Raw genomic sequence first — 15,882 nt, 5'->3', positions numbered from 1 at the left:
TGTGATAAATGACACTGAAAAATCAGTGAAAGTTTAGTAGTTGCGTCTCTGCAAAAGTTTTGTACTGGTGGGCAGAGCCAAAGTGCATGTAAGTAGTGGTCAGTTGTGTTGAGGGTGCAGTGAGTGCATGTGTCTGGTGAGATGCATCTTATGTTGTGTGATATGTATTCTGTGTATGACTTTGTAATGGATTAGTCTCGTGTTTTCGTTTATGGACATGTTTAAGATGTTGCATATCTTAAACCAAAAGTCATTACAGGTGCTGATGATCCAATCTGACTCTTGCTTAAGACAGTATAGTCTTGAAGTCGGTTGTTAGGATGATTTAGAATAAAGTTAAAACTGACACATATGCCTAGGGATGTCTTGGGGTCAAATTTATTTCCATTGTGAAAGATCGGTGTGATTATTCCTTTGCTTCAAAAGTCAGGGAAATATCCAGTGTTCAGAACGAAGTAAAAAATGTCTTCATGCAAGTGTCATTTTTTGAAACAGCAGAGGTCATTATTTTTATTTTATCTTATTTTTATCCTTGTGCATAACACTGCTATTTTTTTTTATTTTAAATGTCAACGTTATTGATATTTGTTTCTTTATTTTGTCTTTGTGCAATTACATTGCCCTTATTTGGCACAATATTATACCGTGTAATATTATTGCTATCGCAGAGGTGCAGTATTACAGGGCAGGTGCAATATATGAAGGCTGTGTAACTTTCCTTTCTCATTTTGTGGTGACATCAGTGCAGACTGTGTTTTGTCTTTTGTTTTTCTGTATCTCTCCTCATTCCATTGAAGGGGTCAACCAGTATTGGTTTGTCACAGAGCTGACTGTGAATGCTCTCAGAAAGAAAGGGGCCATTGTGCGTGTTTTTACTTGAAACCGGAAGGTGTTGTAACTTTATTGCATGTTGTTTAATGTGCCCTTAATTTCTCAGGCTTGATAACAAACACGACAAACATACATCTAGCTGCCTATTTTAGGGCACACGTGGGACAAGAGAACGTCAATCATGTTCATAATAATGGCAGGTGATGGATGGATGGCATGTGGTTTGCTGTGGGCCAAGACCATCTCCCAGGCATCAATGAAATGAACATTTAGTCCTTTGAACATGGCTCTGAGCACCTTAACACGCCGCAGCGAGTACCAGTCACTGAAGCCTAATGCCAGATCAAGCGATAATTCTCTGGGGTTTCCTGTGCGGATGATGATCATCGTGCCTGGAGCCCTGGTCAGCAGCCGCACCACTGCCTTGCGGATGCTTCGCAGCCGCCGGATGTAGACTTCTATGGGGAAAGGGGTGAGGTGAGCCCAGATGCCAAAAACTACAACAGTGTTGTCGCCTCCGGTAAAGCTATCCATGTCATTGGCAACGTAATGTTGATCAGTGGGTGGGATCGGGCCACGGCCGAGCATAGGTGGACCGTGGAAGGAGAACGTCACCAAAATGTTGTTTGCAAAGTCAAAACCGATGAAAGGTCTTTGCAACGTGCTTGGTGGACCAAACTTCTTTACACCTAGAAGTATTAAAGAAAGATCAGATCAAGCAGCAGTGTGAACAAAACCAAATTGCTTCCAGAAATCCCTGTGGATCAGTTACCTGGTAGTACTGTGATGAGGAATGTAAAAAACTGCAGCATGGTGGAGTCTCCATAAAGATGGACGTTCTTGCCTTTCAGACACTGAGTCCTTTTAAGGATTCTGAATGGTTGAACTGTAGTTCCATCTAATGCTTGCCACAAACCCTGGTAATAATAGCCAGAGGGTCCAGGTGTGACAATGCTGCTCTTCACCTCCGGTTGACCTGAGAGGAAGTTGAAGGATATGGCTGGGGTTATTTTTAGATTTGAAGACAGACTGTCTTTTAAACATCATACTGAGTGTCAGGGTGAAGTTGTTGTTTTTTTCATAGAAACAAATATTGTTTCTATTCAAGTGCAAAAGGAAAAAAATGTTTATATATGTATGCAAATTCATTTTCCTTGAAAATTTAAGATATACTTTAGATAGAAAAGAATTTGCTATTAGCTGAGCATGCTGTGCTTGCTTAAAATATAATAGCCTTGGTTGAGAGACAAAGCAGATTGAAATATCACTTTTTTTACGTGTTGAACATGTGTATTGATTAATTATTGGCTTTTTATTGTCAGGTGTTTAATTGAAGCTGCTTACAGTAACAAGTAGGGGTGTAACGGTTCACAAAATTCATCTGGAACAGCTGGAATATTGTAATTATTTAAACATCTTATCAGCTAACCTTACTCTAGAAAGACTAGATACACTGCTGATGCCATGTTCATCTACCCAGATGAAAGTGACAAATTATATACAAATGGGCTTTCTTCTACCTGTTTTCCTTTGTTTATAGCACATTTAGTTTGGAGTGGGAGCAGTAATAACATTAACAATAACAATAACATTTTCCATACCTTCATCTTTTTGCAATACGGTGACATTGGCAGGTCCTGACGCCTTAATGTTGACTTTTAAGTTGACACCTCTGAAGAAAAGCACACACAATGAAATATTATCACAACAGCATTAACAGCAGAACAAAAGGGGGACAACATTCTGAAAGTTAAAACTATAAAAAATTAAGCACCAAAACTGGAAACAGTTGCTTGAAATTTCATTCAACTGTCACGTATGCAACCGACTCTTTGTGAGAGTGCTACAGATTTCACTGGTCGCATTTCTGCAAGTGCTTGATGCAGACTGAAGTCTCTGTGGTCAAATGAGTATCGGCAGGTGTGTGTTACAAAATCCTACGTCTGGTATATAAAATTACTTTGTTGTTACTGCGGTGCATTTTTATAAACTGATAATCTGGTCACATTTTGGCTGCGTTTCAACCATTGTCTCATTTCCTCTACTCCCAGTAGCACCCATAAAGAGCAATACCAGTGGAAAATAGAGGTGTTGGAATGATTCGTTTCTAAGATACCTAAATAGTTAAATGTTTAGTGGGGGAAAGTGACTTCTTCAAACTCCCACATAAGATTTTGTTATCGCTCCATCTGTCATCCAGTTGCTCTCTGCTACTTTTATTGTTATCAGGGGCGGATTCAGTGATTTGAGGGCCTGGTGCCCGAGCCTTGCTTTGATTCGACCTGTTCTCTTACTGGGAATGATGGTGGGCTGGTGGCAGCTGTAGAATAAATTATGCTGTTTGCAACACTCTCAGTGTAACTAATATAAACTAGTACAGGTGATGTAGAATTGGAGGAAATGTGTTTCCGTTTGAAGTACATGATAGCAACATTGCATGGAATTATGGGAGGATGGAGCTAGCTGACTGCTTGTATTTACTGATGAAGAGCAGCCATGTGCATTAGATGACACACTGTTATTTCCCTGATAAAGCGACAGCAACAACCAGTCTGTGTCAACATCAGCAGGAGAACAGCTGTTAACATGAACAAGTAGCAGCTGGTGGCCGAAACTAACAGCACACAGAGGTTGCATCGGGTTACATTCAGATACGTTCAAGCTTCGTTCTGTAAAAATGAAAACTGGGCAAAGGTAAAATATAATGTTTTCATGATGTGTTCAGTGTAATCTTATATAATGTTTTTGGCGAGACACTTGATTAAACAGTTGTTTGAAGAAGAAATTTGTTGATGTTTTCACTGTGATATAAAACAATTCTGATATATATACTAAAAAGGCTTAAAGCAGTTCGACTATGAAAAAAAAGTTTTGATTTTAAAGAACTTGTTTTTTGGGGCAATTTGGGAACAGTTGTCCAGAAAAGGCCTTAGTCTGCAGGAAAGGGCGTGATATTTTGAGAAACTAATGTGAATAGGTGGTGAAGATCCCTGCAAGCTACAGATGTTAAAAAAAATACATAATTTCATCATTATTATTTTTCATTATTATTATAAGAATTTCATCATTATGATTTCAATATTATGGTTTTTTTTTTTAGCATTTGAATCCTGGACACCACTTGCTTCAGTTGTTTCACTATTTCCCTGTGAAACTCCTACAGTGTGCTGTGAACTATAAAACTTCACCTGACTTTCTATCAGCATGAGGGTGAGCAGATAATGACAAGTTTCATTTGAAGTTTGAAGTTTCATTTTTGGGTGAACTATCCCTTTAAGCCAAAATGTGATGTTTGATGTATATGCTAACATGCAAATGTAGCATGTTTGTGGTAAGCAGATGTACAATAGCAGCATTTATTTTGGCAGTTGGATTTGTTACAAACTCCGGAAAATTAGTAACACTGTATTTCTGTTTTCTGTCGTACAAAATGCCAGACCTGTCTGTCTGTTCTCTCACCCTCGAAAGAGCTTTGCCTCGTTTGCCTTGAGGTGTGGGAGGATGCCTTTCCTGGCTTGGCCCGTTCTGGCATCACAGCTCAGATTTTTTGGCTTGAAGCAGAACCAAGGCTCGCCTGTACGGAGATCAGTGAAGTTGCACACTGGCCGCTCGGTTGAACGTAGGCAGACATTACAGGCGGTAATTTCAGTGTCCGAGCCTGAGCCGAAGTACCCAAGGAAGTAAACCCTGTCAGGATGTTCTCTGCTCACCCTGTTCAGCACTGGGATAGCCTCAGTAGGGTGAACCATCATCACCTGATTGGATAGAGAACCAGATTTTTCATTAAGCCCAATCACATTCAGATATATTAACGACAAGTTAAATGAACACTGCTTAAAGCTGCACACTTTGAGACATTTAGAAACATTTATGTCTTCTGAAATCAGAAGAAAATTGTCTATTCACTAAATCCTTCCCCCAAACAGTGATTGCCCAATCACAGCTTAGCAACTGTAACGAGGCAGTGCACGTCTGTCAAGTTTTGGATTTTCTGCATATGTAAGAGATGTTTGAATGAGGCTGTAGTAAGAGGGATACTCTGAATTTGTCTTTCAAGAAGCTTGTCCTTTTTTCCAAAACTAAAAACATAAGAGGAAAAGTGCAACAAATTAATACATTATTTTAATTAGTTCTCTTTTTCTGTTCTATTGTAGTACGCTATTTTTAGCATTACTATGAACAGCTCACAACCTGCAACAGTAACCTGGCCTAGTTTTTTTTTTATTACAGAGCGTTTACTGAGTGACTGCTTGCTAGAAATTTTGGGCTAGGTTTCAAAATGCATGTGAATATGGCCTCTTATCTTACATTTTTCTGTCATATTACTAGAACTAACTAGCTCTGCACTGCAATGCAAGAACAATGCTGGTTCTTCATTTCCATGTCTTTAAATTTTCTCATCAAGTTATGGGGATGGGATCTGTTTGCCTGCGATATGCAGCTTTAGCAGTAATCAAGCTTCAACTTAATTAGCGTTTGCCATAACTAGCATAATTAGCTACAAATGATAAAATCTACTAGTGACAGTTTACAACCAACAAAATCTACAGTCTGGTTAAAGATGAGTTTGAGCTTTTGTCTTAAATGAAAAAGAGACCTATTGTTTCTAAACTGTGATTGGCAAAACTGCTACCATAATCATTACAAATTGCACATGTGCTGTGCAAGAAGTGAAAGTTACAGATATATTAACAGCAACTAAGGGGGACGGAGCTTGGTGAACAGTCAGAGAAAAAAAGGCACCTTAAGTACAACTACATTAAACATAAATACACTTTAGCATCACCTGAACATACGCTTCTCCTTCCCAGAGTAAGGAGAACACAGCAGAGTAGCTCCCATTGAGATGATCCACCACTTGCCCAGCCACACCTGCACCAAGCTTCAGGTTGTGCAGCCGGGCGAGTAAAAAGTCCCCCCCGAACTTCTTGGGACGGCCCTGGAAGTCCGAAATTTTTATCATGACCTCCAGCTGATCCCCTACACGCCACTGTCCTCCTCCCCTCCTTGGGAGAATGGTGAAGGTGCTGTGAGCTGGATCACTGGTCTGCAGCAGGAGAAGAGGGTCTGGCAAAAGTGGCATTTCAGGCCAAGCAACTGAGTCCAGTAGGCTGCGTTCTTCCAGAGCTTCCTCAGGGGACAGCGACTGGGAGGTACAGATGCGGTAATGCATGTCAGGGACAGTGGAAGCATTCTGGGTGATGATGTTGGTGTTCACTTCATGTGGAAACTGGCAGGGAGGCGAGAGAGATGGTGACAAAGATGCATCAAACAAATACACCAGAGCAAATGTGCTAAGAAAAGCAAAGGGGCTCAAGCTCAAAATGACTATTTTCAAGCGGTTATATGCGGATATGGCCGTCTGTTGTTAACATTGACCCATGGAGAAACTTTTTTTATCATTGCCCTCAAAGGCAAAATTTTTTTTGTGTGCACACCTGTTGTTCATAGAAATCCATGTTTTGGGATATTTCATGTAATTTGCCCAGAGGTGCATTTGGTGCTGTGTAGTGCCTAATATTTGGCATGGGGATGACTTTCATGGCCAAAGGAGGACCACACTAAGTGTAGAGAATATCAGCTCTTTCAAGCTCTTTTCACTCCAAACTTCACTGATGAGGACAATCCAAAAAAATCGTCAAATCTCATTTATTTCCACTCATGAATATTAACAAATCCCAGTGGAGGGGAAGGTAAAATAAGGTCAAGCTCAAAAATATGTGGAGTGCATTTTTGTATCTGTAACCACACCTAGAGTCAAAACAAGATTGTCAGGAAGTGAAAAGCTACTCTTTTCCCGCAATATATGGACGTATAGAACTGCCAAGCCAGGAAAAAAAGATCAGTCGCAGGAAATATCATGAAAAGTTTCGTGTTACAAGATGTTTCATGATTTTACAAGATATTTTTAATGTTATGACATATTTTTCACATCTTCTCTCTCACATCTAGATGTATTAGATGTTATAAGATCTTTTCATGTGGAGCAAGAATAGTTGTTTGTTATAACAAGACATTTTCACACTATAGGAACGATGTTTGTCATGTTATTGCAATATAATTTTCTTGTTATAACGAAAGGTTTTTTTTATGTTGTCATGAAATTTCTCTTGTTATGACAATATAATTTCACATTATAGAGAGCTTTTCTTGTCAAAAAACTTTTCTTTTTATGACATGAAACCATCTTGGAAAAGTTTGAAAAATATCTTGTTGCAATTTTTTTTTTTTTAACAAGAGACTTCATGTAAAAACTTTTCTTTTTATAACCTGAAAATATCTTGTAATAACAAGTATTTTTTTTAATATTTTTACCTGTACTGATCTTTTGTTCCAGCCTGACAGTTTTCTGTTTTTATAATATTGCAATGTGCATTTTTTCAGTATAAATCTTCAGTAAGATGCACTGTAAGTGAGCAGGATTTTCCCACACAGACTATTTTATCGTCAGGATACAATAATTGACCATGGGATTGAAAACAGTTATTATAACTATGCTACTTTCCAAAGTTACAATCGCTGCTCGTCTTTATATATTCATAAAGACGAGCAGCGATTGTAGGTAATTTCAGTACTGTAAATGTCGCATAACCAGAAATATCTTGACTGTGATTCCAATAACAATAAGTGAGCAAAGTAATGTGTTTGGTTTGAACAGCTGTCTTTTACTATAAAATATATGAACTGGGAGCAATACTGATGGGATGATTCACTGAATCTGAAAACCAACATTACACAATCAAAGTAGGGTCCACCATTCAAGAGATCCCACAAAAGTTCTCACCTCCACAACTTCCATGTAACGTATGACAAAGATAAGGGCAGCCAACGCCAGAATGAGGAAGATGGCAGTGTACTCCCGTCTTGTACATGCTCTGACGTTCATGATGCTTCCAATCTATGGCTGTAGCACAGCACTGTGACCACTTCCTCTGGTGCTGGATTAAAAAAAATAAATAAATAAAAATTTAAAAAACAGGAGGGGTAGGTGACACATTGTACTAAAAGTTGAACAAAACTGAAAAATTCTTTCTGTACAAAATAATGGGACGTGCCCAGCTTTTAATCATTAGGACTGATATAGATCCAGTGATACAGGAAATTCCTTTGATGGATTAACCATGAGTCAAACTCTTTTGCAGTTTAAATTTAAGTCATTCCTAGTTTGCAGCATCCTGTAAATATGTACATATGTAGTGCATTGCCGTCTTTTATAGGCCTGTCATCATAACAAATTTTGTTGGTCAATATATTTTCTCAAAAAATATTTCGATAAACTGTATTATTGTCGACATCGTTTTAAGACTTATTTATGCTTCTGATATAATGATAATATAATGTAAGTACATCCTTTCAAAGAGAACTTTGAATTTTCAAGAATATTTAAACTAAGATACATAATTGGCGGAGGGTTTTAGGGGGTACTCCCCCAGAAAAAAAGATGCAATTTAAAACCAATTTCCTGCAATTCTGCATCACTGCAATAGTCTATGTTGGTTACATTGAGGGTGTAAAGAACAACATAACTTCTACAGCTGCCAACAGCCCATCATCATTACCAGTTAGAGAATGGGTGAAATCAAAGCAAGGCAGATAGGCTGGGCCACCAGGCCCCCAAATCACTATCTCCGCCCCTTATAACAACAAAAGCAGTAGAGAGCAGCTGGATGAGAGACGGAGCGATGCCTCGTCATATTTATAAAGAATTCCATTTAAAGTCTTCTGCAGAAGTCTAAAGAAGTCACTTTCCGCCTCTAAATATTTGACTGTTTAGACACCTTAGTGCTGTGTGGAAAAAATTGCTGTTTGTCTGCCTTTGACACTGCGCTGTGTCTGCTGGGATCTATCGATCAGCTGTGTGCAGAGGTGGCAAAAGTATTCATGTTATGTATTTAAGTAGAAGTGCAGGTACTTGTGTAAAAAAAGACTGGTAAATGTACAAGTACTGAGAATGTACTAAGAATGTACTGGCTCTGAAGTGTACTTAAGTAAAAAGTAAAAATGAATTTTTGCCATCAATAACACACACGATATCTTTTGATAACTCAGCAAAACGAAAAAAGTTCTCAGCAAACAAAATAGTATAACTTTTTTCTTTTATTAACAATCTGCATAGTGCTGGTATAGAGAGAAAAAAAATCACTTGACACAGATTTTAACAGAATTTGTTCATTTTAAACACTCAGTATCAAAAATCTAGCAAAGCGTGACTTTAAACAAATGTGCAAATCAATTTTCCATGTCAGCAACAGAACTTGTTAACACTTGAAATTGTAACATTATGATCAACATGGAAACTTCAGGTCTTATCAGGCCTCTTTTTCTTCTGTGAAAACTACCAAAATCTTTTATTCAGCCTCAGTAGAAGCTGGTTCTCAAAGTTCTTTGAATAAAGGCTAGCCCTTCTGGGCCCGAAAATCAGTCCTGCAGTGCTAAAAAGCCTCTCACAGGCATCTGGGCAGGCCAGGTAGGACCCTAGCTGCTTGGAGTTTTCTTGAACATTTCCTTGCTTAATGGGGGAAAAGAACTCCTCTGAAGCAGAATGCAAAGTGTCACTTGGATGCACCATAGGTTGCTTCTTCAGATGGCTTTTGAAAAAGTCAAGGCCTATGGAATACAAAAACACAGAAGGATTTTAAATTTTTTTCCCAATAACTATCATATTTGTACATTATAACATTAATCATGCATTAGTTAACCATTACTTAAGTGTATGATTTGTACCCTTTATCATGAAGTGCTCCCAATATTTTTATGCTACCATGTTTTGTAAAACAGTTTTTGAAACACAGAATATGATTAGCATAGGATTGTAATTTGTTTGCAAATGGGAACATGACTTTCATTTGCTACTGTATGACAGTTACAGAGTATGAGATCGATAATTCAGATTCCAAAATTTCCTTCATTATCTTCAATAAATGTAAGCATTAAGCAAATGTTTTAGCACGTACCAAGTTTCAGGATGTTGTTGTCACCTGTCCAGCATGTCCTGAACTTGGGGTCAAGAATGGCAGCAGCAATCAGTTCTGGATCAGCAAGCATCTGCCCCGATCGCCTTTTAAGTCCTGCTTGAAGAGCATCTACTAATGGCGCACAGAACTTGGAGGAAAGTTGAAGGTTCTGTAGCTTAGTGTTGAGAAGTGTTATTGTGGGTACCATCCCATCTGCACACTGGCCTTACCCTGAAGAACATCAACTGCCTTTGCAAATGGGCTCATCGTCTTGGCATATTCTGTAAGAAAAGCAATCTCAGCAGGAGTGAACCTGTCAGAAAATATTTAAAGCACAACTTATCAGTGGCTAAGTCAAACATGTAACATATGACTTATATATGTTACACACACGTAATGGAATTAATATTAACTAATTAATAACAGTCACTAAGGTGTGAAAATGTAAGCTACTAACATGGGAATTTTTAGTGCACCGCACACAGCTGTAATGGCTCCTTCTCCTTGTTCTCTCGTGATCCTCACAATCCTCTCCACAGCCAGGAAAACAGAATTCCACCTCGTCTCATTTGGCCTCAAGAGCTGGAGTTTGCATTTTTCTTCAATTATTTCAGCAGCTGTAATGGATCTTCCGCTTTTGTTCCATAGACTCCAGCACTTCAAAAATGCTGAACGAGAGATTCACTTGTAGACAGTGTTGGAAATTGCTTCTAAAACATCAACTGTTGACACCAGGTTCAGAAGGTGGCAGGCACAGCGTTGATGCTGTGACAGTTGGTATTCCAGGCCATCATCTTCTTCCAACAAGGTTCCTGCTTCAACAAACTCAAGAAGGTCAACATTTTCCTCCCCTTCTCTTCTTCACTGTTCTATATTTCTGTTGATTCACTTTGTCTTGCCTCCTCAAGTGGAATCTGGTTATTATTTTCATCCAGATGTCCATAGACCCGAAAAGCTTTGATGAAATTGGAGCCGTTACCAGTGGTTGTACACAAAATCTTGTCATGGATGTTGTACTTTGTGTAAATGTCAGTCAGGGCACCATCAGGTAAAGAAAATGTGTGTGATCCTTTGAGCATCTGTCCAGTTCTATCCAGTGTGCTGTGACTCAGAGGAAACTATGAACTCGACCTCACTCATGTCAGCTTTCAGATTATTCTTCATTTCCAGTGTTGCATTCTCAACCTTGTTTTTCATGGTGCCTAGGGACATTACAACCACATACACAAAAAAGGAGAAAAGTGGTTCACCTGGCAGAATTACATTTGTTATATTAATGTTTAACATTGTCTTCAAGGGGACGTTAGCCTTCAGGACTTTTAGCATAAAAGCCGTTTCTGCTAGAAAATGTATTTATTTTAGCCAAAACCACCACTCAACCCCTAAACTTACCCAAAAGGGGATTAAAATAAATTGAGGATTATCAGGTTGTTGTTGTTTTTAACTGAGTGCTAGCTAGTGTATAGCTAGCTAGTGTATAGCTAGCTAGTGTACTATCAAAACAATGTGTTCCCATAGCATTGCTAATGTTGTAAACTGACCTCCAAAAATGGTAAATAAGCTAAAGATTACAACTGAATACACCTTACCTGTATGTGTTTTTTCAGATTAGATGGAGAATTCTTGAACGCCGGAAGACACATGACAGGACAAAAATCATTCGCCATGAATCATTCTTGGAGCCAACAACATCTCTTAAATAAGGCCACGGATGTGGAATGTCTAGCTTCCCCGAACCTGAAGCGTTGTCATCTGCAATATTCCCGGGGTTCGCTTTCTTCATCCATGTCGCTGCTGCAAGTTTTCTCTCTCTTTCATAAACTGTAGCTACACTCACTCGACGCCTTCTCTCAGCGGTTGATTTCCCTTTTGCTTTCAGTTATATCTTTTACGGTGTCGTCACTCAAGGTTGAAAAAGGAACAAACCCATTTTGACAATGTGAGGAGTAGAAGGTACAGATATTTCTGTTCAAATACAGGGAGTAAAAGTAAAAACTTGTCAGAAAAATTAATACTCAAAGTACAGATACCTAAAAAATTGCAAAAAAGTACAGTAACAAAGTATTTGTACTTGTTTACTTCCCACCTCTGGCTGTGTGATATGCAAAATGTGTTTTCATTAGGCCTACTTTTTTTGTGCCCAAGCGGCACTCTAGTATCCAAATGGACCTTGGTCCTCCATGGAGAATATGCGCATGACTCTGCTTTTCAGTGGAGTAAAATGTTTTTCTCAGTGTAGTCTGGTGATTTTGATGTAACGGCTTCGAATCCCTGTCAGTAAGGCTGTCTTATGGCAAGGTAAAGCGGTGAAAATATCTACATATACCGTTGGCTACACTTAAACTGATACTGATTATTTTTTAGGTGAGATACTTTATCAATAAATGGTTTCTTCCCCAGTGCTTGTATTCTGGGACATGGACCGTAGACTCATTGAACAGCCTAATCAAGCTGCAAACGCACTGACTGTTGCATTCTGTCCTCTCTGTGTGTGTATGATCCCCATCTCCTGTGGAGGGCAGGCTGAGTTGATTTTTATATATCATACAATGCGTTGAACACCTCACCACACAATGAGAAGTTGTACAAATGTATTTTCTCTGTCAGCAGAAATACATTTGAACAATAGTGCATAATTGTAATTTGCAGAAGGCAATCTAATCTGTTTACTAAGACAACAAATGCAGTTGGTGTAAGAGAAATCAGGCGATCTGATCTAATGGACTCAGTACATAGAACAAACATGCAGATGTTCAGTTTAATTCATTAATGTATTCAGTATAAAAGGTATCATACCTCAAGAGCAACAGATTTTCTCTGACCCACTAGTCACCAGAAAACATCAGAATTTATATAATAAGCTGGCAAACTCATGTTTGAGAAAATTAGTATTGGCAGCAGAAGTAGTAAGCAGTAAGTATCAGCAGCAAAATGTTAATGTAAATAAAATATTTTAAGTATCAACACTAAAAGTACTTATCATGTGGTATGTAATCATTAACAGTCATTTTTACTCTACATTTATTTCAAAATTATAGTTAGTAGTTACTTTATAGATTCAGATGAATACAAAATGTAATGATTGAATAAAGTATGATGCATTACTCTTAATAAAAAAAAAATAGTCAACATTAGCTCCACTTTTACCAGCTGCAACATAAAGTGATGGGCCATTTTGCATAGAGTACTTTTACTTTTGGTACATGAAATATACTTTGTATACTTCATGTACTTTGTTTTTGTACTTTTAGTTTTGAATGTATTATTTTATAAACTGATCCCGTTTTAATTGTATGTAACTCCTTTTCAACAAAGTGTCCACTTACTATAGTTGCATAAATTTAATGGAGTACAAAGTACATTATTACTTTCTGAAATGTAGTAGAGCAGAAGCATAAAGTAACATAAAATGGAAGTAGTAAAAGTAAAATACAAGAAGTTCAAAAGTTTACACACATATATATTTGAATAGTTAGTGACCACATTTAATTTTCACCATGTAAATACATGTAAATATACTTTATTTGAGCGTATCGTGTCTTACCTCAGCAGACAATCATTTGGAGAGAAAACAGTGATGAAATCTTGGTTTGGTTCTACACGTTATTTTGCAGGGTTGCCTGAGAGTTTGCTCTGTTTGACGTCCTGGTGATGAATGAGTGTGGTAACTACAGACGAGTCCTGAAGCATGAAGCAACGTCACAGTTTAGGCAGACGAGTGTTTGGTCTGGTTGATGCCTTGTCTTCCTGAACACACCTTTTGACTTAAGAGCTGCCCAACAGGGCGAGTTCCTTTTACCTGCACAGCCATTAATGATAACATTTTATTTTTTTTTAATTCTTTTTTTTAATGTGGAATGACAAATTCACATCACCATGAGCATTATTTTTTTAATTAAAGACAAAAAAACCCTGAATTTCTAGTACAAGGAAATTGATATCAGTGGAGTCTATCTGCATGGTTTGAATATTTTTAAGGCATTGTCAGAGGGCTGGGTTTTTGTCATTGTAGGCTTGACAAGTACAATCCCGACAGTGCTAGATCTGATTACAGTATGCAGTGGCAATAACAAGTATGACAGGTTCTGTTTTGAGTGAGGAGCGGGTTGCTGTTAACTGGTATTATTTAGACTTTCATAACTGACAGGGGTGTGCTTGGGTGGAAACAGTACATGGCCTTTTACATACACAGCTTGGAAGTCTGTTATCATAGAACATGGATGTTTGCCAAATGAATTAAAATCAAACTGGTTTGTCTGGTGGTTTCAGTCAAATCAGGACAAAACTCAGATCAGTCCAAAAAACTGCTCATCTTAATAATCATACAGAATCAGTGTAAAAAATACAGTTAAACATGGAAAAGATTTGTGGCTGTCATGTCCAAGTCATATCCATCTTAATAATTACACAATTAATAATTTATTTGATTTTATCAGCAGGGCTGCACCTAGCAATTATTTTTTTGATGATAATCTATGGATTATTTTTTTGATTTTCGATTAATAGATCATTTGGTGTTTTTTTTTTTTTATTGATCTAGCTATTATTTTTTTATTACTCAATTAATATAACAAAAATTTACCAAAGAAAACCTTTTAAAACCTGTCATTTATATTTCAATATTTTAATTAATCATCTTCAGTCATGACTGAGTATACACTGCAGGGCATTATTCCCCAACAGAAAATAGCCCAGTCTTAACTGGTAATCTGTGTTTTACAGTCTGATATAAAGTCTCTCCGAAATAAAATTAATGCAAGAGCTTGTTCCACTCAATTAAAAGGAAACAAAATAAATAAAACAATGTAAAATTCAAGTCACTTTTAAGAGAAGTAACAAACCAGTAACTCTTTGTTACAGTAACAAACCTCAAATCTAGCAGTCCAACAAAACATCTTACAGTAAAATTGGTGCGTTTTTGCAATGTCACTGCTGCATCGCTGCCTGCTGCTATGAGTGCTATATTTTCATATTTATAAGCACATATTTCACTCATTTATTAAGTTGTGCAAGCTCCTGCACAGCTGACACAGTCAGAGGGCTTTTGTTTTGAAAGGAAGCAAGGATGTTTGAGTAAAACAGACATCTTTGTATTTATTCATCTCCTTGACAATTTCATTAATATATCATTTCACTGTCTATTTATGCTGACAAACAGGTGTAAAAAGCAAGCCAGCATTTCTCTAGGTGTGCTGCAGCTGATGCGCCTGACAAAGCTCCTCATGCGAGCAGTGTGCATGCTCTCATATGATAACATGCGCGTAGAAAAAAACCTGAAAAAACAACACGCTCGCTGCTGCTCACGCTCTCCTGACGCACACTTTGTGAAACGGGCCTTACATCCTCCTTGCAATGCTCACAATGCTAACATCAATGCTTTGCCAAAGGGCTGGGGCTGTGTAGGAGATGTAAATATGTTTTTGTTAAAAATACAGTGCTGTTCTTAATGATTTTCTTCTGTTTTACAACATTCATTTCTCCTGCTGGACAGAATACAGAGGGCAGGCGGATACTGATATTTACGATACGTTTTATTTACTTACTGTCATCCTCATTGTCTTTTTCTCCTTTACTTAAGAAGCTCATAAGCCTCTTAAAAGTCCTTCTCCCTTCTCCTAGCAAATAGCAGACAAATACAAGCCTGTGGCAACGTTACTATGTTAACCAGTGCTTGAGCAGTACTCAGTGATAGTGTAGCCGGTTCAGTGTCACTTAAAGTGTGAATACAGCATCACTGAGAACTAATTTATTGCTTAGGATTTGTGTTTTATTTCATCAGCTGATGCACAACATTAGCTACTCTTCCTGGGGTCCACACACAAAAAAAAGCCAAAAGATTTAACACTTACAGACAAAACATCATAATTATATTAAAATCAGAAAAGCATAACTTGCAATGTTTTCCTTTCAAATTTAGTATACATAAAAAAATATACATACACTTCTTCAAAACCATGTGTCTGTATTATTATAAACTTAATTCAAAAGCACTAAATATTGATAAATTAAAATCTTTACATATTCACGTACATGAAAATAAAAGGAACAAAATGCTTTGTAAGTGCAACCTGTGGTGACAAGTGCAGGGCTGTGAGGT

The 15,882-nt window shown here is 37.7% G+C and overlaps 1 protein-coding gene across 1 annotated transcript; it reads right to left on the bottom strand.

The window, feature by feature from the left end:
* Positions 1 to 535: 535 nt before the first annotated feature.
* Positions 536 to 13,449, bottom strand: LOC121961609 (NXPE family member 3-like). Its single transcript, XM_042511666.1, has 7 exons — positions 13,330 to 13,449; positions 7,616 to 7,769; positions 5,618 to 6,061; positions 4,291 to 4,586; positions 2,433 to 2,503; positions 1,604 to 1,807; positions 536 to 1,520 (listed from the first exon to the last, which is right to left on the bottom strand). The coding sequence occupies exons 2-7, from the start codon at positions 7,715 to 7,717 to the stop codon at positions 967 to 969; spliced, it is 1,671 nt and encodes a 556-aa protein (XP_042367600.1). The 5' UTR covers positions 7,718 to 7,769; positions 13,330 to 13,449; the 3' UTR covers positions 536 to 966.
* Positions 13,450 to 15,882: the final 2,433 nt, after the last annotated feature.

The sequence above is a fragment of the Plectropomus leopardus genome, chromosome 22 (genome assembly GCF_008729295.1).
Source record: "Plectropomus leopardus isolate mb chromosome 22, YSFRI_Pleo_2.0, whole genome shotgun sequence".
Taxonomy (NCBI): Eukaryota; Metazoa; Chordata; class Actinopteri; order Perciformes; family Serranidae; genus Plectropomus; species Plectropomus leopardus.
The sequence above is the reverse complement of the archived record's forward strand: the minus strand, read 5'-3'. Positions and strand labels throughout refer to the sequence as shown.

Coding starts and splice junctions, on each gene's coding strand:
- LOC121961609 (XM_042511666.1), bottom strand. CDS start 7,717: ATGAACGTCAGAGCATGTACAAGACGGGAGTACACTGCCATCTTCCTC. Junction 4,587..5,617: donor AAGGAGAAGCGTATGTTCAG/GTGATGCTAAAG, acceptor CTATCCAATCAG/GTGATGATGGTTCACCCTAC. Junction 1,808..2,432: donor CGTATTGCAAAAAGATGAAG/GTATGGAAAATG, acceptor ACTTCCTCTCAG/GTCAACCGGAGGTGAAGAGC.